Source organism: Drosophila rhopaloa, unplaced genomic scaffold (genome assembly GCF_018152115.1).
Source record: "Drosophila rhopaloa isolate 14029-0021.01 unplaced genomic scaffold, ASM1815211v1 contig_115, whole genome shotgun sequence".
NCBI lineage: Eukaryota > Metazoa > Arthropoda > Insecta > Diptera > Drosophilidae > Drosophila > Drosophila rhopaloa.
Genome location: NW_025334990.1, coordinates 17,444,188 through 17,470,617, shown reverse-complemented (window position 1 = coordinate 17,470,617; position 26,430 = coordinate 17,444,188). Strand labels below are relative to the sequence as shown.

The following is a 26,430-nucleotide window of genomic DNA, read 5'->3' as shown; positions in this document are numbered from 1 at the left end:
AAAGAAGGCGGTTTTTTTGAAGCTTTAAGTCGACACCAAAGCAAAATGTACTTTGCTCTCATCAGCTTGACCTAAGAAATCGGCTTATTGGGCCCACTTTAAATCACAAAGCGAGTGCCCACACCTAAGACAAAGCCACCTGTAAGCCCCAACAGCAGATAACACACAAAGTCCACCTCTCCACCTGGTGTTTTTCGGATAACAAAACTAGGGGAAATCCTGGCCAGGAATAAAAAAGAAGGACGAAGGAAAATAATTTAATTCCATAAACACTTGTTCACACAGTTCACGCAGATCACGCGGTCGCCTTCGTAAGCTGCGACTTGGAGCGACTTGGGCGAAACTTCATCAATACAAATTGTGAATTCCATACAAATAGTTTGACAAACTTGCCGGCCTCCCAAACTTGGAAATGCTCTAAGGACGAAGGACGAAGGGGATCGAACGCGGAGGAGAGGCCCAGATAAATGAAAGAAGTTTTGTGGTAGGCCCGGCAAGAGCATAAAAGAAATCTTATAAATCCAGAGCGGCAACAACACTTGCATATATCCGAGATACTTGCACAGATAGCTATAGCCATACCAAAGCACATATAATACACAGAAAAAATATAATATAAATTCGGTAAAATAAAATAAATATTCTTAAGGTGTTTATGGGATTGTAAGGAACATCATAACAAAATCTGCGAGTCTTTGAATCTTGTAGTTTTAAAGAATTAGTCAAGCTATTCACATATATAAAGAAAGTTATTATACTTCTTTGACAATATCATGGCCAAGTTCAAATAGATTCAATAAATAAAAATAGGAACCATAATATAAATGTCTAAAAGTTTTATTTTAATTTAATTCATTAAATTCACTATGATTTTCCTTTATATATTATTATTTTGCTCACTTTAAATTCCAACCAGTTGTTGGCTTAAAATTACAAAAAATTTATGGGAGCAAATTTGAACTTAATTTTTCCCGTGCATGTAAAAACTAGATTGAGACAAAAGAACTTGTAGAGCGCCAGGGAAAAGTGGGAACAGGAAATGGAGCTGCTGGAGCACTGTGTTCATATCTTAGTTTTCAGCATTTCCGGCGCCAACTATTCGGTCACGTAGTGTGTGCTCTAATGAATGTAGCTGTACAGCTATATCTGGATGGCTATATAGGATAGGATGCGCGTGCAGCATATTATCGCTAAAGGTCGCCCAACTATTTTCACTTGGGGCACTTCTTTTGGACAGACCACATAATCAGAGCCATCGCACATCCCCACCAGACACAAATACAGACATGTCTGAAAATCTTGCCCAAAACTTTCGCATCCGTGCGGAGTGGGAAAACCTCAGAGTGGAAATGAGGGAAAAGCCACCCGAAAACTTTTCATCCTATTTGGGTTCGGTTTTTGGTCCCGACATTGTTCCATTCTCAACGCACATTGATTGTCAACATCCAGCAGGGAATCGAACTTTCGCTTTAGCCGGCGCAGTGGGACTTACAGGCTGTTTAAGTTTTTGGTTTCGTCAATCGGAATTTTGTTGAGTTCTTAGTTGAATTAGTGGTCGATTTTCGGGTTGCAGCACTCAGCTACAAAGTTGCAGATTGAGAGACTGTTATTATTAGAAATATCGCAAGGCTTTCTTAGAATCAATTAATGAACTAGTAACCGCCTTCAATAAATTAGTTACTTAACGTGGTTCAATTAGATTAATAAGAATCTGATAACAGTACTTAATGAAAGAATGTATTTATTATACAATGCTTGTTATCGCAAGGCTTCCCCCTAAGTATCTCAAAGTTGATAGCAGCAAAACAAATACGAACGTCATCTGAAAAACAGTAAAAAACGAAATCGGGGAATACCAAGAAATAAATACGTTCTTGAAAATATTCCAAGAAGCAACAAGCTATTATCAAACTTATTTGTATTGCTCTAAAAAAATGTATGGTTCGATTAATTAAAAGTCTGCTTACATTAGTAATCTTATATTAATAAACCTCTAATCCTACTATAAAACCCGCATTTCCCTATTTGCCAAACTAGTAAGTATTGTTTTGCATAAGCTTGTGATGCGCAAATACTGTTTTATAAACCTATTTATCCAATATCTAATCGCATGTGATAAATATTAATCCTCATGCATTGTTTGCCCTTCGAAAGGCGCTATTTGCATGGCAGACCCCCCGAACAACTGTTGACACTTTGCAGTTTATTAGCCACACAACAATTGTTTAACATTTCCGTCCATGGAGCTCCCTTCTTATCGCCGCCAATCTCTTTGTTTTTCATCCACATTTGCAGCTGCTCCTGGCCGCCATTCTAGCTGCTCGCTGTTTTGGCAGTGGCTCTTCTTGCGAGGAGGCAATGGAATCGACGGGGCAGGGGCTCAGAAACAATAGATATGGCTATAGAAGCACCACGGACAACAACTACGACGATTACAACTACAAGTGGGATGTGGATGTTGATGGCATTGCAGATAGCAACGAGGACGACAACAATGACAACTATAACTACAACAAAGCACCGGCCAAATGGCAGCAGCAAAAACTCTACGGAAATCCCATCCACAGCATATACGACAGGCAACAACATCTACAACGGCAGCAGCAACAACATGAGCAGCAACAGCAGCAGCAGCAGCAACAGCAACTCGAACAACAGCAACAGGGACAGTTTGATGATGATCCAGAGAATGCTCGCAATGACTTCCGTCTGCAATTGTCCGACTTAAATGCGGCCGTTCAAGGTGTGGGCAGGTTTGTTGTTGCCCAGGACCATGACAGCAGCAACAGCAACAGCAACCTCAACGACAACAGCAACATCAACTGGCTACAGCCACCGGAGCAGGAGCAATTGTTGCTGGCACGTCGCAGTCGCAGCAGCAACATCAACCAAAGGTAAGACAGTGATGAGAAAGGTAACATTTTGCTTTACTTATATTTGTAGAAAAAAAATAATCAAATAGTGCAACTGTGTATGGCATCTTATTTATTTTTTTTTATACATTTACTTCCAGTTTAAATCAAAGCGTTATATTTTTAACTATAGTGTTCTTAACTAGAAATTTCTATCAGAAAAAAATATTTATTTTAAACCTTAAAGAATTTAAAGTTCGGTTCAAGTCAGTAAATTATTAGCATTTTTAGGGTCTTAGGGTACTCACAAATGCAACAGCCTAGAAATAGCCAACACTATTTTGAGTCAAAACCAAAAATCGAAACGAAAATAAGGAAAATTAGCCATGGTGGCGGCTGGAGGGGATTGTTTCACTATTCGACTGCATTCATTGGACTCACAATCCGGCAAATTTGGCCGCATGTGATTGGAGCCGACAAAAGGGAATGAAGTCGTAGCACTTGTGCCTGTTCCTGTGCCGGTTCCTCCTCCTGCTCCTCCCGTTCCTTACCCAGAATCCCGGGCAGTCTGACTAATCTTTGTTCTGGCTTGCTGGTTGCATATCAACTAAATGTCAATGCCGACATCCCATGACGTAAGCGTGAGCAGAAACGTAAGCGCTTAAGCTGATTCCTCCAGTCGACTGGGCTTTATCCCCTTTGTCGGACTGAACGAGATCAGGAGCTGCAAGGATCATGTGCATTCTGAGCCAGGGATTACCTAATCGGCATCTAGCATTCACCAAAAATGGATAGCAAACGATAGTTTAAGCAGCACAAAAGAAATGCAACCCAAAATATGACTGAGGATTGGCGGAGGAAACACTGCAAAAGAGATATGTAGTAGAAGCTCTGCTTGTTAAGAAGGATACCCTGCAGTATTTGGGAGTATTCTTGCGTTAGTTTGTTTTCCTTTGCTTATCAGAAATATACTTTAACTAAGGATTTCCTAATTAATAGCTTATATTATCCTGTCCTTATCAAAGTCCCAGTTAACCAGTAGCATATGAAGCTGAATTATAATGCTAACTTATAGTAAAAGCTAAAATAAATAGATAAGCATCTAGCTGCTTGTGAATTAAAACAATTTTAAATAAAAGATTTTGACTATTACTTTACCTTTAAAATTTTAACAATCTAATAGACCTTTGTTTAAATTTTATATTTAAATAGTTTTGTCAACTTCCATTAAAGGTCAAGCCCAATTTTGTAAACTATAAATTGTATAGATCTATTTCTACAAAATAAGCTTAATGTCAGCCCAAATCGATTTAGAGTAAAACCCTATAAAGCAGCAAGATAAAACCCTCAATTATTCACTTGTCGCTGTCACAGGACCACAAAACAGTATTAAACCCCCCTTTTTTGTGCTAATTTAAAGCAGCGCTCACCTCAACTATTCCAGCTGCATTCATTTCAAAACATTTTCGCAAACTTTGCGACAAAACTATCAAAGCCGTTGTTGCCCTGAAAGAGCGCTTCAAAAATGCCAACGCCGCTGGATCTGAAAGCTAAAGCTTCGGGGCAGGAAGAATAGGAAAATGGGTGGGTATGGGAGTGGGAAGGGGAATGGGAATGGGAACAAGGGTAAGGGAGCTCCACTATAACATCGACAACGAAAAGGGGAAATCCGCTGGCAGCCAACGACATTCGCGAGGCGGAGAGCTTTGTGCCGCGCCACAGGCTCGGGACAACGCCATCACCATGAGCACCTCCTGCCCCCAATCTCAATCTCAATCCCTCGTCCCATCCCAATCCCATCCAACAATCCTCAGACAAAGCCGCGCGCCAAAGCGAAAGCTGAAAAATTCATTGGCATTTGCTGCAGTTGAATGCAAAATGATGCGCTTTTGTTGGCCAGCTGGAAAAATTGCAGAAAGAAGCGGCGACCATGCAAATAACAAACGTCAAAAATGAATTTATTTTTTTAAAAACCACACCACCGCCGGCATTATCACATTGGAAAAAATCTTAAAAATGTTGGTTTCTATTTCAAAAACACTAAATATTAAAACATTACAAAGTATAGACTATTTTTTTTTAAGCTTTGTTAGAAAAAAATTTTTTAATTAATAATTTGTCTTCAACTTAATTTTATATATCTTTGGGCGAGCCAAAAATAGGTATTTTAGCAAAGCACAAATTAAGAGAAAAGCCTTTCAAAGCATCTGAATCTTGTAAAAATGGGTTTGTAATATTTTTTGCTGTGTAAAACCGCTTTTTCAGTCATTTCCGCCTGCCTGCGGAGACATCAGACAGTTGTGGAGGCAAAAGTAGCTCCAGTGGGTCATGAGATGAGAGGGGCGCTAATTCATGGCCAAAACTAACAAATTTCCATGCATATGCAATTTCAGGGCAACCATGGATGAAGCAGCCGAAGCTGGTGAACCAGGTCAGGCGGAGCACACTTACAATGAGTCGCCATCTGGCGCGGACATCGAGGGCGAGGAGGATTTTGCGGGCCAGGATGAGGATGCGGACGAGCTGAGTTTCCTGCTGCCCTACGGTATCCAGAATGTGCGCAAGCGTCGCGTGCGCAGCGTTATGCCACCGGTACCTTTTCTGGGGCCCAATCCCAACTCAGATGGGGTTAGTACTTAAAAGAATTGGTCCTTATTCCTTTAAGAGTTAAGCAACAAAATCTTTTGAGTTAAACTTAATCATCCGCCTTATTTCCAGGTGGTCACCTATCAGTCGCTGTGTCCCACGAATCGGGTGACCGTGAAGCTTGAGAGCGGCGACTACCGACCCAATCACTACGTGGAAGTGACCTGTGCCCACAGCTACTCTCCCCAGCCATCAAGATCCCACAACTACGAGTACGGTTACAGGGGCAATGAACTGCTCCGAGCTCTGCTCTCCGAGCGCGGTGAAAAACGAGAGGTGGGATAAAAAACTAAAGAAAAACTTAAGTGCATAATTTAATGTATGTATATTGCCCCCCAGATCTGCTCGGCGACGGGCTTCTCGTGCATCCAGCTCAACCGCACCATCCACCTGATCCGGCTGAACGACGCCTCCGGCTGCTGGGAATCGGAGACCCGGACCGTGCCCTCCGGCTGCGAGTGCATGTGGCCGAAGCACAGCTACGGCGACATAGCCTTCTACCACCAGGCGCAGAAGAGGCGGGGCGGCGTGAATGGACTGCGACCCCAAGTCCCCATCAATGTGGATTACAAGCCGGGCGTTGGCTATCGCCAGCTGACCCTGAGGACGCGGAATCCCAAGCAAGCTCCTCGCAGTCGACGCGAGAATTTGGGCTACGAGAGCTACGAGTTCAACTAGTTTCGAGGCGGAGTTCGCCCAACTGGTTGCGTGTGCTTTTTTTGTGGTTTAGCAACTAAGTTTGACCCGCATAAATTATTTTTCGCTTTAGCCTTAGCATTTAGTCAAGAGAGAGCCCCCAGTAATGGTGTATAAAAATAAACGAACTACAATGGAGCAACAAAATGTGGCATTCTATGATTACGTCGGGGGGATTACGAAGGAGGATTACGGAAATTAAACTGCGTTCGCCGGCGGGCTTACACTAATCCACTTGATGTGCAATTCTGTAAATGCATTTCGCTCAACACCTAACGAGGATGTCCTTCGCATCGTTCGATGCTTGGATTTATTGCCTGCGGCCTTATCGTAAATTAAAAGTTAAGCCCCATTTAAAAACATTTATAACAAACACTCGTGTATTGCATAAATCAAGGTAAATCCCCTCTAATGAATGGCGATGCCTGGCTCGTTGCTAATATAACTTATCGAGGTCTTGTGTGGCCACTCTGTGGACAAGTTTCACTGCAATGTCAGCTACCTGGGCATGCAAATCCTCCGCGGACTGGCTGGCATCGAGCTGGTGCCAATAGTTGGCCTCCTTGGCGCAAATCTGATCGAAAACCTTTGCCACACGCCCCTGGAATTCCACTTTCTCATAACTGCAATGGGATAAGATAAGATATGGGGTTCTTATCTTGTGGGGTTTTATAAAGTGCAACTACTGACCGCTCCTTGCCGTATTCCCCGCGATTCGTGAGGTCATCTGCGGGTGCTCTCAGGTAGAAAACTGCATCTGGTTTCAGGAGCCCCCTTTCCGGGGCATAACACCAGTCAAAATCCAGTCCCTTGGCCGCACTATAGGCCACTCCAGAGTAGGAATATCGATCCACCACCAGTGTATTGCCCTCAAGGAGCTTCTGCTTTATCTGGTTCATGTGCTCCCAGCGATTGGCGGAGAACATCAAGTGGATTACCTCGTCCGGCAGATCCTTGCTGTTAGTCAGATAGGAGTTTATCACCTGGCCAATGTGGGAACTGCGCTCCGGAAAATGCATGGGCAGAACGGGAATGTCCCTCGATTTCAGGAGCTCAACTAGAGAAGATTGGAAGGTAAATGGTGGGTTTATTGGGTTTCTGAAGTTTCCTCAACTTACCTAACAGCCGGCATTGTGTAGTTTTTCCAATGCGATCGCATCCTTCGAATACAATAAAGGCCCCGCGGTTTTCTAGACTCATTTTTTGCTACTTTTTTGCAAGATGCATTTCGACCAGGGCTTCACAGCAATGAAAACACATTTTGGCGCCAAATTGGAAAATACCATATCCCACCAAATTGATATCTTCTAAGCACAATTAGGTCAAGCAGTGGAAAGTAAAACATTAATAAAAATATTAAAAACAATAATTAATTAAATAGTATCTTCCTCCATCTCAACCTAAGTATTTTTCGGCAGGAATTGTCTTTCTTATCGATACTTAGCCTTGTCACCCTCCTCATTCGCGTGTGTATCGACATATCGATACTATTATGAGTGGTTAGCCCATCTCTAACACAAATTACATTTTGTTTTAAACAATTGAAAATACACGTAAAAACACAAAAACAACGTTGCGGCATTTGCGAATTAATATATATTTAGTCCTTCCCGTTCGGCGCCATGTGCTAGCTGCAAGAACAGGGCCCGTTTACGCGTTTGAGAGCTCGTTTTCGGATTTGCCTGCGCTGCGCGACCCAAAACAAGAAAAATTCGCACGCCGTTGCAACGAATTTGCAATGCGCTGCCGTTGAAAATCGAAAGGTATAAAACAGATTCCCCGACCCATGCGATAATTAACACACTTAGCCGTTGAATTGCCAAATTAAAATTGTTTAAACAAAAGCCACAAACGACTGGCCATGGAGAAGAGGGAAAATAACGAAGTGAGCAGGACGTTCCGGAGTCGCAAATACCTCGTGCTTTTGGCGTAGCGTGCAAAGCAACGCGCTGTCATCTGGCCGATAGGTTGTGTGTTATCGGCTGCTGCCCTGTTATCGCGTTATCGCGCAAGGACCACGAGAGCGGCGGAAAACCTTTTGCCTTTTCCGAGTGGGTTGGTGTGTGGGTGGTGTGAAAAAAGTGCGTGCGGTCTTGTTTATGGGCGAAAAAGAGCAGCGGCTGTCCGGCCGGAGTTAGCAAGTCCTGTGCAGAATCCTTCCCAGCGAGATTAGGTCACCTTTTCCTCCGGCTGCTCCGCTCCTTAAAATCCAGCTGTCGGTTTTTCTTTTAAACATTCCACATTGGGCCGAAAGGACTGCTAGGGACGAAAACCCATGATCAGGGTGAGATATAGAAGCGCCACGAGATAGCCGCCGCTGAGAGAGATGGCCAATAACAATCATCCGCATCCCGGGCATCTCAGCCAGGCGGCCCAGAACGCCTCCTGGAATCCCCTGCAAGTAAGTAGCAGCCTCGATATGGACCAAAATGAAATGCTGACCTCCATAAATCCGCAGATTCCGTCGTACATACCCCGGCAGCCGCAGTTGGCGCACATGTCCAATGAGCGGCCCGGAATGGTGCGATCCCCGCTGGCCTGGCACGTCTCCGGTTCCGTTTCCGCCCAGCCGCCGCCGCCGCCTGATGCCATTTACAATTTCATGTCGGCCAACCACAAAAACGTAGGCCAAGCAGCCAAAAATCCAGATCTTAGTTAATCCAAAAAGCATGATTGATCCTTCGCCTTTTAGCCAGTAGAAGCCTCCTTTAGCCTCGTTTAGTTTAGTTGAGTTGTTATCCTAGTTTGCTTTTTTTGTGCCTCTGAAGTCGAAGTCGTGTATTTGTTTTCGTCGGTGATCATTAATTCTAAGCTTTACTTTTTTCTCAGCTGGACCACCACCATCAGATGAATCCTCTGCTGGCACCGCCCTACTCTGGAACTTTGCCATTCAACTCTATGGATCTGTCTTTGCAGTCCGCCCGCAGTGCGGCTCAGCCGCTGGCCAAGCAGTCGCCGAACCAGCAGGCACAGCAGTCTCAGCAGCAGCAGCAATCCCTAATGCACGCCCCCAATTATCCTTCAATGTCAGTATAATGCCCTAATTCCAATTTATGGCGGATAATCTCAAGCTTTTCTTTACGATACAGTCAAAATCTCACGACCAATGCCACGCAGCAACAGCAACAGGGACATCTGGCAGCCATGGCAGCCGCTCATGCTAGTTTGCTGCAGTCCAGCCTGGGAACCTCCTCGGGAAATCTCAGCAATGGTGACTGCGAGTCCTTGCTACCGCCACCGCCGCCTACAACTGTCTCTGGGAACAGCAATCACGCAGGAAGCAACAGCAGCAGCAATAGTGGGAGTAACAATCACATAACCAGCCCGCACTACATGCAAACTCGCGATGAGAACTTCAAGCTGGCGCAATTAAAGCGCAGTTTCGACCACGAGCTCTCGGGAAAAAGTCTGCCGAAGGACAAGGATTTTGGATACCCGTCAGCGGGATCAGCTGGCAAACTGCCCACGCACAATGTACAGCAGCAACATGCCAACAAGAAACGTAAGTCGGATTGTGATTTATGAAAAATGATATTAACCGAATATACTTTTTTTAGCCTCACCTCTGCGAAACTATCACCAAGCGCAGCAGCCGCCTTACAACTTAACACCCAAATACAATGGACCACAAACGCCGCCTACGCCTCAATCTCCGCTGGCTGCGCCACCTCATCAAATGCAATCACCCACCATGGACTACAATCAGCTGCACCTGCACCATCAGCTCAATAGCTCGGGAGGAGGTAGCTACCAGCACATGCAGCAGGACCAGACGCAATCACAATCACACCCCCAGCACTTGCACTACCACAATCAGCATGTAGCCAGCCAAACTGCTCCACCTCCGCTCCTGCCACCTCACTTGACCAGCGGCCCGTTCCATGGGCAACCACAGGATGCGGCCCAGCAGCAGCTGTCATCCTCAAGTCAACAACAGACGCATCATTCCCGTAACGCGCAATTGACGAATCTCGATCTGGGGATTAAGCTCAAATCAGACTCGTCGGAGGAGCAGCCTGTTATAACTGATCTGTCCTATCGCAACTCGGAAGCAGACAAACCTGCAGCCAACCCATTGCCAGATGCCCCCGAGTCGCCCTACCTGACCACCTCCAATGAGGAGTCGCTGGAGTCCAATAGCAACAGTAGCAATAGTCGAAAGCGGCGCAAACGAAAAGCCAGTATGGTAATGAGAGTTACCCCGAACGAAAATGCGCCTGAGGGAGGAATCATCAAGCCGCAACATCATCAACAACAACAACAACAGCAGCCGGTGCACCATAATAATACCTGCAGTCCTAAACGGTCTCCCAAGAATGGGGGCAGTGATTTTCAGCCATTCAGTTTGCAAACCCAATCGCAAACGCAGAATGAGAAGGCGCCACAAGAGAATGGCCGCCCAGGATCACCGGCTCCGGCGGAGAACAGTAGTAACAGCAATAGCTCCACGCTTTACCACGACAACGACAACCCCAAGACCAAGAAACAGCGGCAGGCCCTGCTGCAGCGGAATCTCACCGAACAGCACCGTCTGCAGCAGGAGGATGAGCCTCCCAAAAAGCACACACCACCCACAATGCCGCCACCCAGTCCGCAGAGCAACAGCAGTAGCAGTAGCTCGAGTAGCTCCAGCGCCAACACGCACAGCAGCCACAGCAGTCATGCAGTTAATGATAACCGAAGGGATCCGAAGCCTGAGATCAACAATAAGGCCACCACGGACACACCTGCATCTCCTGCCCTCGTCGAGCAAGGCGATATCGATGCCAAGCCGGCAGTAAGTGTGCACGAATGCGATGAGGAGGAAGACCCAGCCACGAATAAAGAATCACCCGGACTTCCTGCTCCGCTTCCTACTCCAGCTGTTGCAGCTCCTCCAGTGACCGAATCGCCTAAGAAACCCTCACCCGCTGCGAACTCTGAGCCCTGCCCTTTTGGAGAAGTGGAGGATAAGCTCGAGGAAATGTTTGCCGGCATTGAAGAGGAGACGGAAAGGATATGCAGCCCGGAGAAACCAGCGGGGGAGACGGAAGAGTTGGTAACACACGATTTGACCGCCCAGCTGGCTCTGGACAGCGCCAAACCAGACGAGGCGCCAGCGGAAAAGATGGAAACTTCTGTGCTAGCAGTTCTGGCACAAGCACCAGCACCTGCTCCCGAAATTCGACCCGTGGCTACTAAGGCGGCAATGAAGTCCACGCTTCCCAGTCCCGTGCACAGTCCCACGCCTCAATCTCGCTCCACGTCGACGCCCTTGGCTGCAGTGGATGACAGTAAGCCCAACACCCCTGTTCCACCTAAAACACCCGCAGCCAGGAGACCGCCACCTCGTAGACTTTCAATGGGCATGGATGCCTCACTGCTGCGTTTTATGATCGACGACCCGCCTGCCAAAAAGCCAGGTCGCAAGAAGAAGGTGATCCCAGAGCTGGAACTTGAAGACGATGACAAGCCAAGCACCTCGGCGGCAGCTGCCGCGGCCTTGGCAGCCCGCCAACTAAGCGAAGCTGCCGCTAGTGCTCCTAAGGGAAAAGCTGCCGGAGCCAAGAAAAAGAATGCCATGGGGAAGGGCAAGAAGGTACCAGCGGGGAAGGCTAAGAATGCCAAGCAAAATGGAAAGAAGCAGGGACGGAAGCCCGCCTTTACCACCGATGAGGACAGCACACCAGCGCCCACAAACGGAGGAGGAGCAGTCCCTGAGTTAAGGTTCAAATCTCCCTTCATACTCATCAAACCGGACGGAAGCGTGAGCATCAAGAACACCCACAGTGCCGAGGACGTAAACGAGAAGCAGACGAAGGCTAAGAAGGCGCCGCACGAGCGAAAAAATTTAAGGGGGATGCACAGCTCTACGCTGAGCAATCGCTATGATGCGGATACCACCGACTCCACCTGGATATGTGTGTTCTGCAAGCGCGGTCCTCATAAACTCGGACTGGGTGACCTCTTTGGTCCGTATCTGGTGACTAGCGACTGTGACGAGTATCGTGCGGCTTTGCAAGCTCCCGGAGTACAGGACATTGATGGGCTGTTTGTCAACAAACGACGGCGCGAGGACATGGTAAAGCTGCATGAGCGGAATCTGCCTGTGGTGCCAGCCACGCTGGCCCACATTATGCAGGCACCTAAGATTAGCATGGTAAGATATTAAAATAAACTATAGAATAAGCATTCTAACTTATCTTTGATTTTCAGCACAAACGAAAGCGCAAGCAGACGCACGATAGCTCGATATCCTACAGCGATGACCCCAATGAGTCACGTTCGCAATGCTCATCGGTGGACCCGCTGGACTGCAGTCACGAATCCAAGTTTGTTGAGACGTTCCGCGGCATGGGCAAGACATCGGAGCACGGCTTCGAAGTTTGGCTGCACGAGGACTGCGCCGTGTGGAGCAACGACATCCAGCTAATCGGCGCCCACGTCAACGGACTGGATGCGGCTGTGTGGGACAGCACGAGGTACCAGTGTATGGTTTGCCAACAGACGGGGGCTAGTATATGTTGCTTCCACCGAAGTTGCAAGGCACCTGCTCATGTGCCGTGTGCACGATCCGCGAAGTGGAGCCTAAGTGAGGACGATCGCAAGGTATTCTGCCAGCTGCATAAAGACGAGTCTGATGTCGTGGAGCCCATGAAAACGGAACCACTGGCGCCAGAGGCAGCTGCAGCAGCTCCTGCTCCTGCACCCGCTCCCCCGCCCCCGTTCAACATTCATTCGCTTCCCTGAGTACGCGTGCGCGTCCAGAAATGCCGCCTGGTCGCCAAGCGTTGAGCGTTGAAGGCACGATCCCCAGACTCCCGACTCCGAATCCAAAACCCAACCGAATCCGCAGCTCACTGCACATTTTACTTAAGCTTTGTACATAAGTTTCGGACTGCCGTCGTAGCCAGGAGGCATTTCGTAATCCGTGAAGTGATTTTGTATAAATCCGCTGTACATTTTAAGGCTTGACGCACCGCACGACGATATCAGAGCGTTCGCCACGTTATAGTTAGGTTTCCCAACTGCATCCTTAGTTGTTTATGTTTAAGTGAATGCCTAAATTATTATTTCGCCTAGTACTATGCACTTTACATTAGTACCTTTTAGTTCTAACTAATTTAAAGCCTCCAACCCATGTCCATTGCCCACCCATCTGCATCACATACGCCAATTGATAATTGATAATTCGGTTTAGTTGAATTCAGTCCGTTTTGTATAAACGAATACTCCATGCCATACCGATAACCAACTGAGTAATCAAGATAACTGAAGTAGCTATGGGAGATTCCAATTGATATATGCGATGTGAAGTTGCAGTAAAGTTACGTATAAATAGAAAATGTATGACACCAAGTAAGCGAGAACATTCGAAGCCCAATTACAAAATGGAATATTGTAAAACAATATAATATGCATATAATAATATTAGAAATGTTAATTTAAGCGAAAAGTTAAAGCCAGCAAAATGAAACCTTGTATTGTATTCGTATTCGGTAAGGTCTGTACGTATTGCTGATAATTTTAAAACTCTAAAAAGGTATAAACAATAAAAACTTAATCTCACAAGCAACAGGAGTAGGGCGAACTCGTACCGGGTTTTTGTAAATTTTTCGTTTTATTTATCAATAAATATGCAAAAATATACACACACATACATACGAATAGAGTATGGTTTTTGAACTGAAGTGATCTCAATAGCACAGTTCTCAACTTAGCTTAGGCATAAATAGTTTACTAATTTAGCTAAAAGATACGTTTCTAGTCCTAGCTCGTTAATCTGGAAATCTCGTTTAGAAGCGACGGAGCCGCCGGCGCAGTTGCTGCGTGACATCGTTGGGTAGTCGGCCCACACTGCTCTGTGGAACATCGTAGGACGTGCGTCCGGCATAGAAGGCACGCTCCCGGCTCTTACCAGATCCGGATAGGCTGCCCTTGCCCGGGGCATCCGTGAGTTGCAGCTGACTGGCCGACACATCGCTGCGCTTCTGGGCCAACTGCAGTCCGGGTATCAGGCCATTGCCCAGCGTGGGGAGCTGCACGTTCAAGTGGTCCACATGGCGTCCGGCTATCACTGGTCCCTGAGCAATATTCCCTGGGGACACGGCCACGGGCGGAGCCAGAGGCGGAAACTGCGGCAATTGCTGCTGCTGCTGCTGGTAGGGCACGAAAATGTTGGGCGTCAGATAGGGTTGCTGGATGGTATGGATTGTGGGACGTTGCTGTTGCTGCTGGAAGTGCTGTTGCTGCTGGGGCTGCTGATATTGCTGGTAGACATTCTGCTGCTGTGGTTGTTGGTACTGCTGTGAGATGAAGCTTAGTTGCTGCTGATGTTGCACAGGGGTATGTTGCTGTTGCACAGGGGTATGTTGCTGTTGCACAGGGGTATGTTGCTGTTGCACGGGCTGGCGTTGCTGTTGTGGGACTTGTTGCTGCTGGACAGGCTGGCGTTGCTGCTGTTGAACATGTTGCTGCTGTGCCGGCTGCTTTTGCACACGTTGCTGCTGATAGTGTTGCTGCTGTTGTGGCAAACGCTGTTGCTGTTGCAAAGTGGCAGCAGAAGCAATATTGTTGGTACTCGCAGGACTTTGACCGAACTTGTTGTTTAGGAAATCGTTGAGAGAAACATAGGAGTTGCCTTGGTTATTAGTGACTGGTGCCTGGGTGGCCAAGTTGGAGATGATGTTGCTGGCGGAGTTGGGAGCAATTCGCTGACCTTCTGCACGAGCAATTACGATCCCGGGCGGCGAAGCTAGTTCTGATAATTGTGGTGCCTGTTGAGGTCGTGGCGGTACAGTCAGACTGGAAATAGCTGAAACGTGGAAACGAAATGCGTTTAAAAATTAATTAGAATCGGCTTAAATTTGGAAAAGTTATGGACTCCACAAGTCCAATGGTGTGTAACCTTTTTACAAAACATCGGAAACTTGGAATTAACTAACATGAAAATGGTTCAAAAATTTGATCAACGTTAAAATGAAAATTTTGAATGCAGATTTTTAGAGAATCAAAATACGAGTCTTTAAAGGTATGCCACTTTGGAATCGGATTAAATTTGGAAAAGTTGTGGACTCCACCCGTCCAATGGTGTGTAACCTTTTTACAAAACATCCGAAACTTGGAATTAACTAACATGAAAATGGTTCAAAAATTTGATCAACGTTAAAATGAAAATTTTGAATGCAGATTTTTAGAGAATCAAAATAAGAGTCTTTAGAGGTATGCCACTTTGGAATCGGTCTAAATTTGGAAAAGTTATGGTCTCTACCGTTAAAATGAAAATTTTGAATGCAGATTTTTAGAGAATTAAAATACGAGTCTTTAGAGGTATGCCACTTTGGAATCAGATTAAATTTGGAAAAGTTGTGGACTCCACCCGTCCAATGGTGTGTAACCTTTTTACAAAACATCCGAAACTTGGAATTAACTAACATGAAAATGGTTCAAAAATTTGATCAACGTTAAAATGAAAATTTTGAATGCAGATTTTTAGAGAATCAAAATAAGAGTCTTTAGAGGTATGCCACTTTGGAATCGGTCTAAATTTGGAAAAGTTATAGTCTCTACCGGTCAAATGATGGGTAACCTTTTTACAAGACATCGGAAACTTGGAATTAACTAACATGAAAATGGTTCAAAAATTTGATCAACGTTAAAATGAAAATTTTGAATGCAGATCTTTAGAGAATCAAAATACGAGTCTTAAGAGGTATGCCACTTTGGAATCGGATTAAATTTGGAAAAGTTGTGGACTCCACCCGTCCAATGGTGTGTAACCTTTTTACAAAACATCGGAAACTTGGAATTAACTAACATTAAAATGGGTAAAAAATTTGATCAACGTTAAAATGAAAATTTTGCATGCAGATTTTTAGAGAATTAAAATACGAGTCTTTAGAGGTATGCCACTTTGGAATCGGATTAAATCTGGAAAAGTTGTGGACTCCACCAGTCCAATGGTGTGTAACCTTTTTACAAAACATCGGAAACTTGGAATTAACTAACATGAAAATGGTTCAAAAATTTGATCAACGTTAAAATGAAAATTTTGAATGCAGATTTTTAGAGAATCAAAATACGAGTCTTTAGAGGTATGCCACTTTGGAATCGGATTAAATTTGGAAAAGTTGTGGACTCCACCCTTCCAATGGTGGGTAAGCCTTTTCAAGACATCGGAAACTTGGAATTAACTAACATGAAAATGGTTCAAAAATTTGATCAACGTTAAAATGAAAATTTTGAATGCAGATTTTTAGAGAATCAAAATACGAGTCTTTAGAGGTATGCCACTTTGGAATCGGATTAAATTTGGAAAAGTTGTGGACTCCACCCGTCCAATGGTGTGTAACCTTTTTACAAAACATCGGAAACTTGGAATTAACTAACATGAAAATGGTTCAAAAATTTGATCAACGTTAAAATGAAAATTTTGAATGCAGATTTTTAGAGAATCAAAATAAGAGTCTTTAGAGGTATGCCACTTTGGAATCGGTCTAAATTTGGAAAAGTTATGGTCTCTACCGGTCAAATGATGGGTAACCTTTTTACAAGACATCGGAAACTTGGAATTAACTAACATGAAAATGGTTCAAAAATTTGATCAACGTTAAAATGAAAATTTTGAATGCAGATCTTTAGAGAATCAAAATACGAGTCTTAAGAGGTATGCCACTTTGGAATCGGATTAAATTTGGAAAAGTTGTGGACTCCACCCGTCCAATGGTGTGTAACCTTTTTACAAAACATCGGAAACTTGGAATTAACTAACATGAAAATGGGTAAAAAATTTGATCAACGTTAAAATGAAAATTTTTAATGCAGATTTTTAGAGAATCAAAATACGAGTCTTTAGAGGTATGCCACTTTGGAATCGGATTAAATTTGGAAAAGTTGTGGACTCCACCCGTCCAATGGTGTGTAACCTTTTTACAAAACATCGGAAACTTGGAATTAACTAACATGAAAATGGGTAAAAAGTTTGATCAACGTTAAAATGAAAATTTTGAATGCAGATTTTTAGAGAATCAAAATACGAGTCTTTAGAGGTATGCCACTTTGGAATCGGATTAAATTTGGAAAAGTTGTGGACTCCACCCGTCCAATGGTGTGTAACCTTTTTACAAAACATCGGAAACTTGGAATTAACTAACATGAAAATGGTTCAAAAATTTGATCAACGTTAAAATGAAAATTTTGAATGCAGATTTTTAGAGAATTAATATACGAGTCTTTAGAGGTATGCCACTTTGGAATCGGTCTAAATTTGGATAAGTTATGGTCTCTACCGGTCAAATGATGGGTAACCTTTTTACAAGACATCGGAAACTTGGAATTAACTAACATGAAAATGGGTAAAAAATTTGATCAACGTTAAAATAAAAATTTTGAATGCAGATTTTTAGAGAATCAAAATACGAGTCTTTAGAGGTATGCCACTTTGGAATCGGTCTAAATTTGGATAAGTTATGGTCTCTACCGGTCAAATGATGGGTAACATTTTTACAAGACATCGGAAACTTGGAATTAACTAACATGAAAATGGGTAAAAAATTTGATCAACGTTAAAATGAAAATTTTGAATGCAGATTTTTAGAGAATCAAAATACGAGTCTTTAGAGGTATGCCACTTTGGAATCGGATTAAATTTGGAAAAGTTGTGGACTCCACCCGTCCAATGGTGTGTAACCTTTTTACAAGACATCGGAAACTTGGAATTAACTAACATGAAAATGGGTAAAAAATTTGATCAACGTTAAAATGAAAATTTTGAATGCAGATTTTTAGAGAATCAAAATACGAGTCTTTAGAGGTATGCCACTTTGGAATCGGATTAAATTTGGAAAAGTTGTGGACTCCACCCGTCCAATGGTGTGTAACCTTTTTACAAAACATTGGAAACTTGGAATTAACTAACATGAAAATAATTCAAAAATTTGATCAACGTTAAAATGAAAATTTTGAATGCAGATTTTTAGAGAATCAAAATACGAGTCTTTAGAGGTATGCCACTTTGGAATCGGATTAAATTTGGAAAAGTTGTGGACTCCACCCGTCCAATGGTGTGTAACCTTTTTACAAAACATCGGAAACTTGGAATTAACTAACATGAAAATGGGTAAAAAATTTGATCAACGTTAAAATGAAAATTTTGAATGCAGATTTTTAGAGAATCAAAATACGAGTCTTTAGAGGTATGCCACTTTGGAATCGGATTAAATTTGGAAAAGTTGTGGACTCCACCCGTCCAATGGTGTGTAACCTTTTTACAAAACATCGGAAACTTGGAATTAACTAACATGAAAATGGGTAAAAAATTTGATCAACGTTAAAATGAAAATTTTGAATGAAGATTCAAAATACGAGTCTTTAGAGGTATGCCACTTTTGGAATCGGCTTAAATTTGGAAAAGTTATGGACTCCACCTGTCCAATGGTGGGCCAAAAAAAATCTGTAATAATATTCCTAGCTCTAATCCTCACCTGGCGCCGCTGCTGGCTTAACGTAGCTGCTGCTGACCGAATGATGTTGCTGCTTGACTGCCTGATGATGCTGTTGGCGTTGCTGTTGTTGCTGTTGATGTTGCTGTTGCTGCTGCTGTTGATGGGAACCCTGCGACTGGGCACTTTTGAAATTCTGCAAAATGGACTCGTCAACAATGGCACGGGTTAACTTATCGAAGGAAAGGAAAGCGGAGGCGGGGGAAAGGCTGGATGTGGATTGGGATTGAGAGGCGTGCGCAGCGATATCGCTGGCGGTGTGTGTGGCATAAACGTGTGATGGTGACTGTTGGATGGGCTTGCTGATCTGCGGTGCCTGGGTGTAGGCATAGCCACCATTATAGTTGGAGGCCAAGGCGGAGATGTGCTGGTTTAGCGAGAAGAGCGAGGATGTGGGTCGCACTGTAGTGCTCCTTGGCGTGGTGGTTCCCCGAGTTCGTTGCACGGGCGCCTGAGTCTTGAAGTTGGAGTAGCGATTCTTGCCGCGATTCAGGGTGGCTGTGGATCGGGAAGAGGTGGCCGCAACATAACTTCTGGGAGTGGTGGTGCTGCTGCTGGTGATTCCCGAACTAATACTGCTGACCGAGGCTCGTGTTGCCGGTGTGTACACTCGATTGCCGCGTTGCACCTGGAAGCGTTGAAGGTTGCTGTGAACGCTCTCCCAGCTGGCCTTGTTTGGAGCAATCTTGGTCTCGCGATCAATGTCGCGCACTGTTAGCTTCTTATTTGGACCCGGTTCGGCACCGCCACGTACTTGTTGGAACGAGGAAATTGTGGTGGTTGCCCTAGGCGATGTTGTTGTTGTGCTCGCCGTTGTAGTTGTTGCCTTTGTGGTGCTTCTGGTGGCCTGGGATAATCTGGACAGACGCAGTCTACTAGCTGCCAGGCGTTCCAGGTAACTCCTGGTGGTTGGAATGCTCCTTGGAGTGGTCGATGCCGCTGTGGTGCGAACTATGGGTAAAGGACGAATGTGGGCCCGCTTTAACATGGCTCCAGGGCGATTCTTCCGATAGCCACGAACGCGTTCCTGAGTGCTACTGATCTCCGTTACCACCTCGGTGGAGGTCTGCATGGCTGGCGTAATGGGGCTACTGGTTGTGGTACTAGTAACCACTATTTCGTTCCTTTCCAAGGACTTCTCTTCATCGTGGGATGTGAGTTGCACGCCCGCCAGCAGCAACTTGGCTGCCTCATGGTGCACATCATTCTTCTCAGCGGTCTCGGGACTCAGCTCCACCTCGGTTAAATCCTCACTAATGGGCAGACTGGCGGTAAGAGCAGCTGCCTGGCCAATGGACTCGATGGGCGGTACTTCCCCGGTAGCCACCACTTCAGGTGGTGGTGGTGCCAGAAAACTAAGTGGTTCTGCGGCTAAGGTGGTGGTAATTTTAGGTGCCACTGTTGTGGTGGTCACTTCCTCATCCTCAGCGGGTGGCAAAGTGGGTGCTATCAGCAGTTGTTCCACTGATTCGGTGGTTGTCGAAGTGGTGCTGCTGCTGGTACTTGCGGTTTTGGAAAACTTGTGCTTGTGTTCAATGGATTTGTGATCTTCGGTGGGTATCTCATTGGGCTATTATTGTGTTTTTGTGTGGTTTGTGGTTTTGAGTTGCGTATGTAAGCGATAGTTGATAGAGTAGCAATAGAGATAGAAAGATAGATAGATATAGATAGAAAGAGTTAAGATAGAGGTGAATAAAATAGACTGGAAAGGTAGTTCCCAGAGTTAGTTTAAATCGCGTGCTGAAACTCACCGTAAATCTGACAGTGCTGGCTGTTTGTTTGGGTTTAATGTAGCCATAGCCCGTGGATGAGCTGCCCTTGCCGTTCTCGCCCTGCATCGAGAATCCGCGGCTCAGGAACCGGAAAGGCTGCTTCACTTTCGGCGGGGCCATGGATTGATAGCCGGAAACGGAGGGATCCACATCGGTGGACACCTCATCCAGCAGATTGTTGATATTCGACACAAGATCAATTTGCACGGCCTCGTCCTTCGTATTCCTAATGTGCTTGATGTAGTCGGGAGCCATCACCTCTCCCGAGGTGGATTCCGTGTCGGTTAAGAGGTCCAAGCCCGCATTCACACGCTCGGCAAAGTTCTTCTGCTTTTGATAGTGATATTCCCGGGGATACTCCGCCACGATGTGGGCATTCGTGTGATCGAACTGGATGCCAGGATCCGAAGATAGTTCCCCCAAGCTGTTCACATAGATACCCTCATCATCATTTTCGTCGGTGGCAATGCCTGTTTTCACGGCATTCAGTGGCTCACTCTTAACGGCTTCTCCACGTCCAACCACTTTTGTATCCTGGGGTTCATTGGGCTTAATAGCCGCTGGTTGACTCAAAACCCCACTAGCTCCACTCAGATCCTTGCTGAGACTGTAGTGCGGATTCGGCGACTGAGACTGGGTTTGCTGCAAGGCCTTCGAAATGGTCTTCATGGGGTATTCCATCATGTGACGCACTCGCTCCATCATCTCGTGGGTGCTGCCCACCGATTTCTCCTCGTTCATTTCGTAATATCTCTCTGAGTCATCGCAGTTCACATTCCGGTACCAATCGCACACAAAGTTCTTCTGGCTGAAGAGGGTTCCATTGGGGCAGAGGAAGCCAAATCCTTGGGGGGATCGGGCCGTGTGGGCACAAATACGGAAGGCCTGGCAGCGACTCTCCACATCTGCGTAGTAACCTATAAAGAAATTAAAGATAAGAGAGTTATATGGGGAGGAAAGGTAAACTATTTCAGTTAAAAACTGTCTTTTTCATTTTAAATAGCATCGCAGGCTTGAAGTAAGTAATAACAAACAATTTATAACTTTCAGGAAATAGGAACTAAGTATAAGATACTTATACTAAGGAAATAAATGTAGGAATATTAATTCGTTTAAAATATAACACCCACCTTCATGTCTTCCCTTGCACACAAAGCTGGTCTTGGGCGGCGCACTTAGAATGGGGTAATCCAGGCCTGGTTCGCCGGGAATCGTGTGCCGGAGGTCGTACTGCTGGTCCGTGTACTCGCTGGACTTGTCCGCATCCTCGAAGTGCTCCCGACTGCTGCTCTGGCCCTGGGCCACGCCCACCAGGAGGACGAGAGCCAACCACAGACAGGATCTGGGTGGCCACATGCTATTGAAGAAAAAACATATAGAAAAACATTAAAAATGGATTAATGGTGACATATTTGAGCGGCGCTTTGCGACACTTTATTCATTAGGCTGATTGATAAACCATGAATCGGGACGAAACTCATTGATTCAAATGTGTGTTTTGGCCCATTTGCATACAAATGCGGCGCACAACGGAAACACGTAAGGTTCGGTTAGATTTGCATATGACATAAAGTAGCGAGGCGTGTCCACAGCTCTCACGTAACCGAATAACCGAATCGCTAACTGATTTATGTGGCCCAAACAAACGCCTTTTACAGCCGGGACGGTGACTTTTTTGCAACACTGTCCGGATATTTTTGCGTGGGGTCAGTCGACAGATCGAGCCATTTACGGCCAAGTGTGTCCATCAAATGGCAATTAAATTCGATTGGGCTTATCTTTTGCGTTCACAATAAAAGGAGGCAGCGGATGGATGACCCTGAAATTTCCGCTTGATCTAGATGTTAAGCCTTTTTATGATCGATATCGGATCAATATATGAAGTGTTTATAACTTCTTTCTTTGGCCCACCAGCCATTAATCATTGGGTATTGTTTAATGGATGAGCAACGATTATTAATCATACGGGGGCCTTATTAGAATGTGGCTAATTCCGAATTAGCCAAAGCAAATCGAAACTGAACGCAAACAAAAATCAAGTATTCGCAGCGCTTCCAGTTAAACACTTGAGCAATCAATTCTTGATGGGTTTTCGATCGGCTAGTCCGCTGAGGTCATTTGGGGCTATTATGTTTTCCGAATGATATGTGCTGACAGCGGACTGGGATCCAGCTGTAGAAACAGATAAATTTCATATTTCATGCAAATTAATACGAAAGACTTAGGCAACGAACTCTCGACACGGTCCAACTTCACTTGTCTTCACCCTGAATGATTGCCTCTAATTGTTCGCATTGATTGTTGTGTAAGGAAGCAAAGCGTAAAGAAAACACTCCACTCGAGCCGTTCAATGAAAATACTCAGTGGCAATTGTTGGCCAAAATTTGATTTGGTTAGTGCAGCTCGAAGCCATTCAAAGCGGGTGAAAATGAATCGAAATAGTGGCTGCTAAAAATATGCGTACAATTAAACGACGACCATGGTTTGCCCAATTGTCTACCAATTTGTAGTGATAACTCTATCGTTATATAAGTTTTGGCTGATGATGATGTAACAATTGAAAAGGCATAATTACAAGCATGGTACTTGCATTTTACCTGGCTGACATTCCCTGGCAGTCAATAACCTTCCCGTGAGTCAACAAACTGTAAGCTGCCCACTTCTATAATGACTATCTAAGCGACATCTAATTGAATTTTAATGATCCATCATCTTCAGCCAGAAGCTGCTCGGCCATTCAGTTCACACACACTCAGTATGCAAATGTCGTGGGGGAAATGTAAAATGACCTCTTCGTGAGATGTACTTATGGTGGAATTGGAATGCCCCCAGTCTCGTTACAAAAACCATTTACAATTCGACACTTTCAGGGTCAATATCAAGACCACAAAACAACCGACAACAAGGAAGCATTCGGTATAGAAAATGTTTTACTTCTCATTGTTTTCAATGATCCATCAAAACACTGAAATGCCAGACAAATGATGATTAAAATGAGAGCCCCCAAACAAGAAGCCACCGAGAACAGGGAAGGAAAATTTCAGATAACAGACTTTGCATTGAAAACGAAATAAAAGAGAATGGATAGACCCATTAAATGAGGTGCCTTTAACCGAAATATATATTAGTTGCTGTAATTCAAATGCCTCGAACATTACTTTTTATGATCTTTGGCTGAGTTTGGTGCAAATTAATTGACAGCACGTTTTCGAGCCGCGCCGAAGTGAACCATAAATCTTCAACAGATATCACGAGAACGGGTTGCCCCGGTCGGGTATTTAATTATAGCATATCTCCTCCAACTTTGACTCCATGGCGCCGACAAGCCCATGATCGTTGGGTGTCATCCAGCAAAATTGATGACTGTCCCAGGAATGGGTACTCATAGGTGTATTAATAGCAGGATCTCCTCGGGTTTGGGTCTGCCATGTCAATCTTATTTAGTGGAGGCTTCTTCTCACGATCTCGCCTTTGAGATTTGACAGCCCGCATCTTCGGAATTTGCTCAGTTATGGGCAGATGACGTAAATCGAGTGCGTAACACAAGAGATTGAGAGTGAGCCACTTCTGACTGTCTCGTCGATCTCGGGGTTCCGTGATTCGCCGATTTTATATCCGTTTAGCTATTTCGATTCAAGAGGTCGAGAAGTTTGCTATGTAAACATATCATTTACGGATTAACCAGCATTATTTATACATCAGTAATCAAACAAGAATAAGCTGCTTAGCGAATAATGGGATTCTAAACGATGTGGGATACAAAAAATTTAAGAAATGTGGGCCAAACATTTTCTTATCTCTCATGAAATGAATATATAAAAAATGTACAGTAAGTTCGAGGTAAAAGGGTAATGTCCTGTAGATTAATATGATATAATTATAAGCTCTAACTATTTATAAAAAATGTGAGTCCTCAAATATAAAATAATATAAAAGCACAACATTCGAATTCTATGATTTTCAAATACTTAGTAATTTATGCCTTTTTTATGAAGGAAAAGTTGTGGAGTAAATTTTCAACATAAATGTAGCTAAAATAATTCTTCAATGCTTTTTAATGGATCAGCAAATCATAAAATGCTTGAGAAACATACTCATATTTTCTTCCCAAGATTTGAGCCATATAAATCGTTTCTTTCCTTATTCTAATTTATCAGAAGATCTAAATATGTTAGAGTTCACAAATGAGCTTACTGCATCTTAAGCTCAGTTTGTTTGCGACTTAGTGGGCGTGTGACATTTGTCATACTCAGTTTTTTAATGAGAATGTATATTTATTGTTCGCTTTTGGCAGATGATTATATTTGTTTGTTCTCCATGCAGTCACATTTTTACCTTATAAATCTTTAAACAGGCGATTAAATTGGACCGAAAATTAATTTGTTTTCAGGTTTTTTGGGAACTTTTCGTTTCGTAGCACAGAAATACTTTCAGTAAACAACTTCACAAACACACTAGCTGAAGCGAGGCTAAAGCATTATCCCGCCAGTCGGTTGGGGTTATCCTTTAGGCAATCGATACCGGCTGCGGAACGGAAAAGCAAGACAAACTGAACCGTTCGAGACGCGAACTTGAACTGAACTCGAACTTCCAAAGGTAATCGAAATATTTTGGGCAAAAAGAGTTCGGCCAGCAGCAGCAGCATCCAAAATCAGCAGCGGCAACCAGACATTCAGACCCCGAAATATGCGTCAAAGAAGAAGATACAAGCCCGACCAAAAACAAAAACAGCAACAAAAGCCGAATCGATTGCGTATGATCACGGTGACGACGATGATGATGATGATGATGATGATGATTACAACGATGTTGCCGCTGGAAAACCGGTGACAACCTGCTGCTGCCGAAGATACATAACAGTAACAGTTGGAGTCCAAAAAAATAAAAAGTCACAAAAGAAAGGGGCCAGCAAAATGCTGTCAACTATCTTCCTTAAGGGCGTGTTTGCATGGGAAATTAAACAACAGTGGGGTCTCCATATTAAGTAAAATAATATTCTATTTTTAAGTTAAGGTTCAAAAAGTAAGTTTTTATTGTATTAAAATAAATACCTTCATATATCAAAAAGAAAAACTTGGAGTTAGGAAAAGTGTTGGACTTGCTTGCTAGGTCAATACCATAAAATATTATTACTTAAACTCGACTATCCTTGAAAATGAACTTGTAAAACGTATAAAATCAAATTTATTAGGAACTCTGTTAATTAATGATATATACTAACCTAAAACAACATATTTTTACGTTGCCCCACTTCTTGATTGATTTTTTTATTAAAACAAATTTTAAAGTAAACAAAAAATGAAATAACAAAAAAGATTTTCTTCCATGAAATTGATTTGCTTATTTTAATGCTTTAATTGTATGGAGCTAGTATATATCTTTAATAAATTGATATAATCTTCCCCAAAGGTTCTTCTTCATTGCTTTCACTGTGTTCACCCAAAAACGCTTTCGTTTTCATTTAGTTTCGGTTTTCACACGGCCTGAAAAATGCGGCAAATCGGGTTATAGCCAGATTCCTTCCATGTGCCGCATAATTTATCGAATAAGTTGATGTATGTACATACCGGCTGAGGTTAATAGATATATAGGGGGTACGTTGAGAAGGAAGAGGTGTTCGGCCGAGGGGCCTGACTTCCGCATATGAACCTTAGACCGCGTTTGAGTATCGTGTGACCCAAATCTAAAATTTTAATTTAACAAAAGCTCGATCAATTAACATTAAGCGCTGCTAAACAGCTGCACTTGAGGCGCGTTTTTGGCTCGCTGGCTCTTTTGGCCAAATGATTGATGGATGGCAGCGGCGTTGGCGGTGTCATGTGAGCGTGGATCCGAATCCGAAGATCCACAGATCCACGCATATCAAACGCCTTGGTGCGCGTTCTACAAATTGGATTTTGAGCGCCATCCAACAAGCGGACAAGCTGAAAAATTGTTTGGCACAACAAAAATAACAATATCTGCCCCTGATCCGCTTAAATGTTT

The 26,430-nt window shown here is 44.0% G+C and overlaps 4 protein-coding genes across 5 annotated transcripts in view; 2 read left to right on the top strand and 2 right to left on the bottom strand.

Moving 5' to 3' along the window:
- The window catches only part of LOC108049341, a 28,530-nt gene extending 22,077 nt beyond the window's left edge, over nucleotides 1-6,453 (top strand). Inside the window, exons 2-5 of the mRNA XM_017130482.2 lie at nucleotides 2,296-2,894; nucleotides 5,246-5,480; nucleotides 5,571-5,774; nucleotides 5,838-6,453. Coding sequence (XP_016985971.1) covers nucleotides 2,296-2,894; nucleotides 5,246-5,480; nucleotides 5,571-5,774; nucleotides 5,838-6,176 — 1,377 coding nt within the window. The 3' untranslated portion in view covers nucleotides 6,177-6,453. The remainder of the gene's footprint in view (nucleotides 1-2,295; nucleotides 2,895-5,245; nucleotides 5,481-5,570; nucleotides 5,775-5,837) is intronic.
- Nucleotides 6,454-6,546: 93 nt separating this feature from the next.
- Nucleotides 6,547-7,603, bottom strand: LOC108049342 (thymidylate kinase). The gene is made up of 3 exons (XM_017130483.1): nucleotides 7,313-7,603; nucleotides 6,885-7,251; nucleotides 6,547-6,817 (listed from the first exon to the last, which is right to left on the bottom strand). The coding sequence occupies exons 1-3, from the start codon at nucleotides 7,392-7,394 to the stop codon at nucleotides 6,631-6,633; spliced, it is 636 nt and encodes a 211-aa protein (XP_016985972.1). The 5' UTR covers nucleotides 7,395-7,603; the 3' UTR covers nucleotides 6,547-6,630.
- A 101-nt stretch (nucleotides 7,604-7,704) lies between these two features.
- On the top strand, nucleotides 7,705-13,833 carry LOC108049339 (uncharacterized protein CG5098). Of its 2 annotated transcripts, XM_017130479.2 has the most exons (6): nucleotides 7,705-8,595; nucleotides 8,653-8,817; nucleotides 9,024-9,220; nucleotides 9,284-9,696; nucleotides 9,752-12,333; nucleotides 12,390-13,833. In XM_017130479.2, the coding sequence occupies exons 1-6, from the start codon at nucleotides 8,521-8,523 to the stop codon at nucleotides 12,921-12,923; spliced, it is 3,966 nt and encodes a 1,321-aa protein (XP_016985968.1). In that variant the 5' UTR covers nucleotides 7,705-8,520; the 3' UTR covers nucleotides 12,924-13,833. The 2 variants fall into 2 exon arrangements, with proteins under 2 accessions (XP_016985968.1, XP_016985969.1); XM_017130480.2 differs by lacking the exon at nucleotides 8,653-8,817 and having other exon boundaries at nucleotides 7,706-7,957.
- On the bottom strand, nucleotides 13,782-25,024 carry LOC108049340 (protein split ends). The gene is made up of 5 exons (XM_017130481.2): nucleotides 24,781-25,024; nucleotides 21,576-21,802; nucleotides 20,425-21,362; nucleotides 18,656-20,243; nucleotides 13,782-14,988 (listed from the first exon to the last, which is right to left on the bottom strand). Exons 2-5 carry the CDS (start codon nucleotides 21,799-21,801, stop codon nucleotides 13,970-13,972), a joined length of 3,771 nt encoding a protein of 1,256 aa, XP_016985970.1. The 5' UTR covers nucleotide 21,802; nucleotides 24,781-25,024; the 3' UTR covers nucleotides 13,782-13,969.
- Between the last annotated feature and the right edge of the window lie 1,406 nt (nucleotides 25,025-26,430).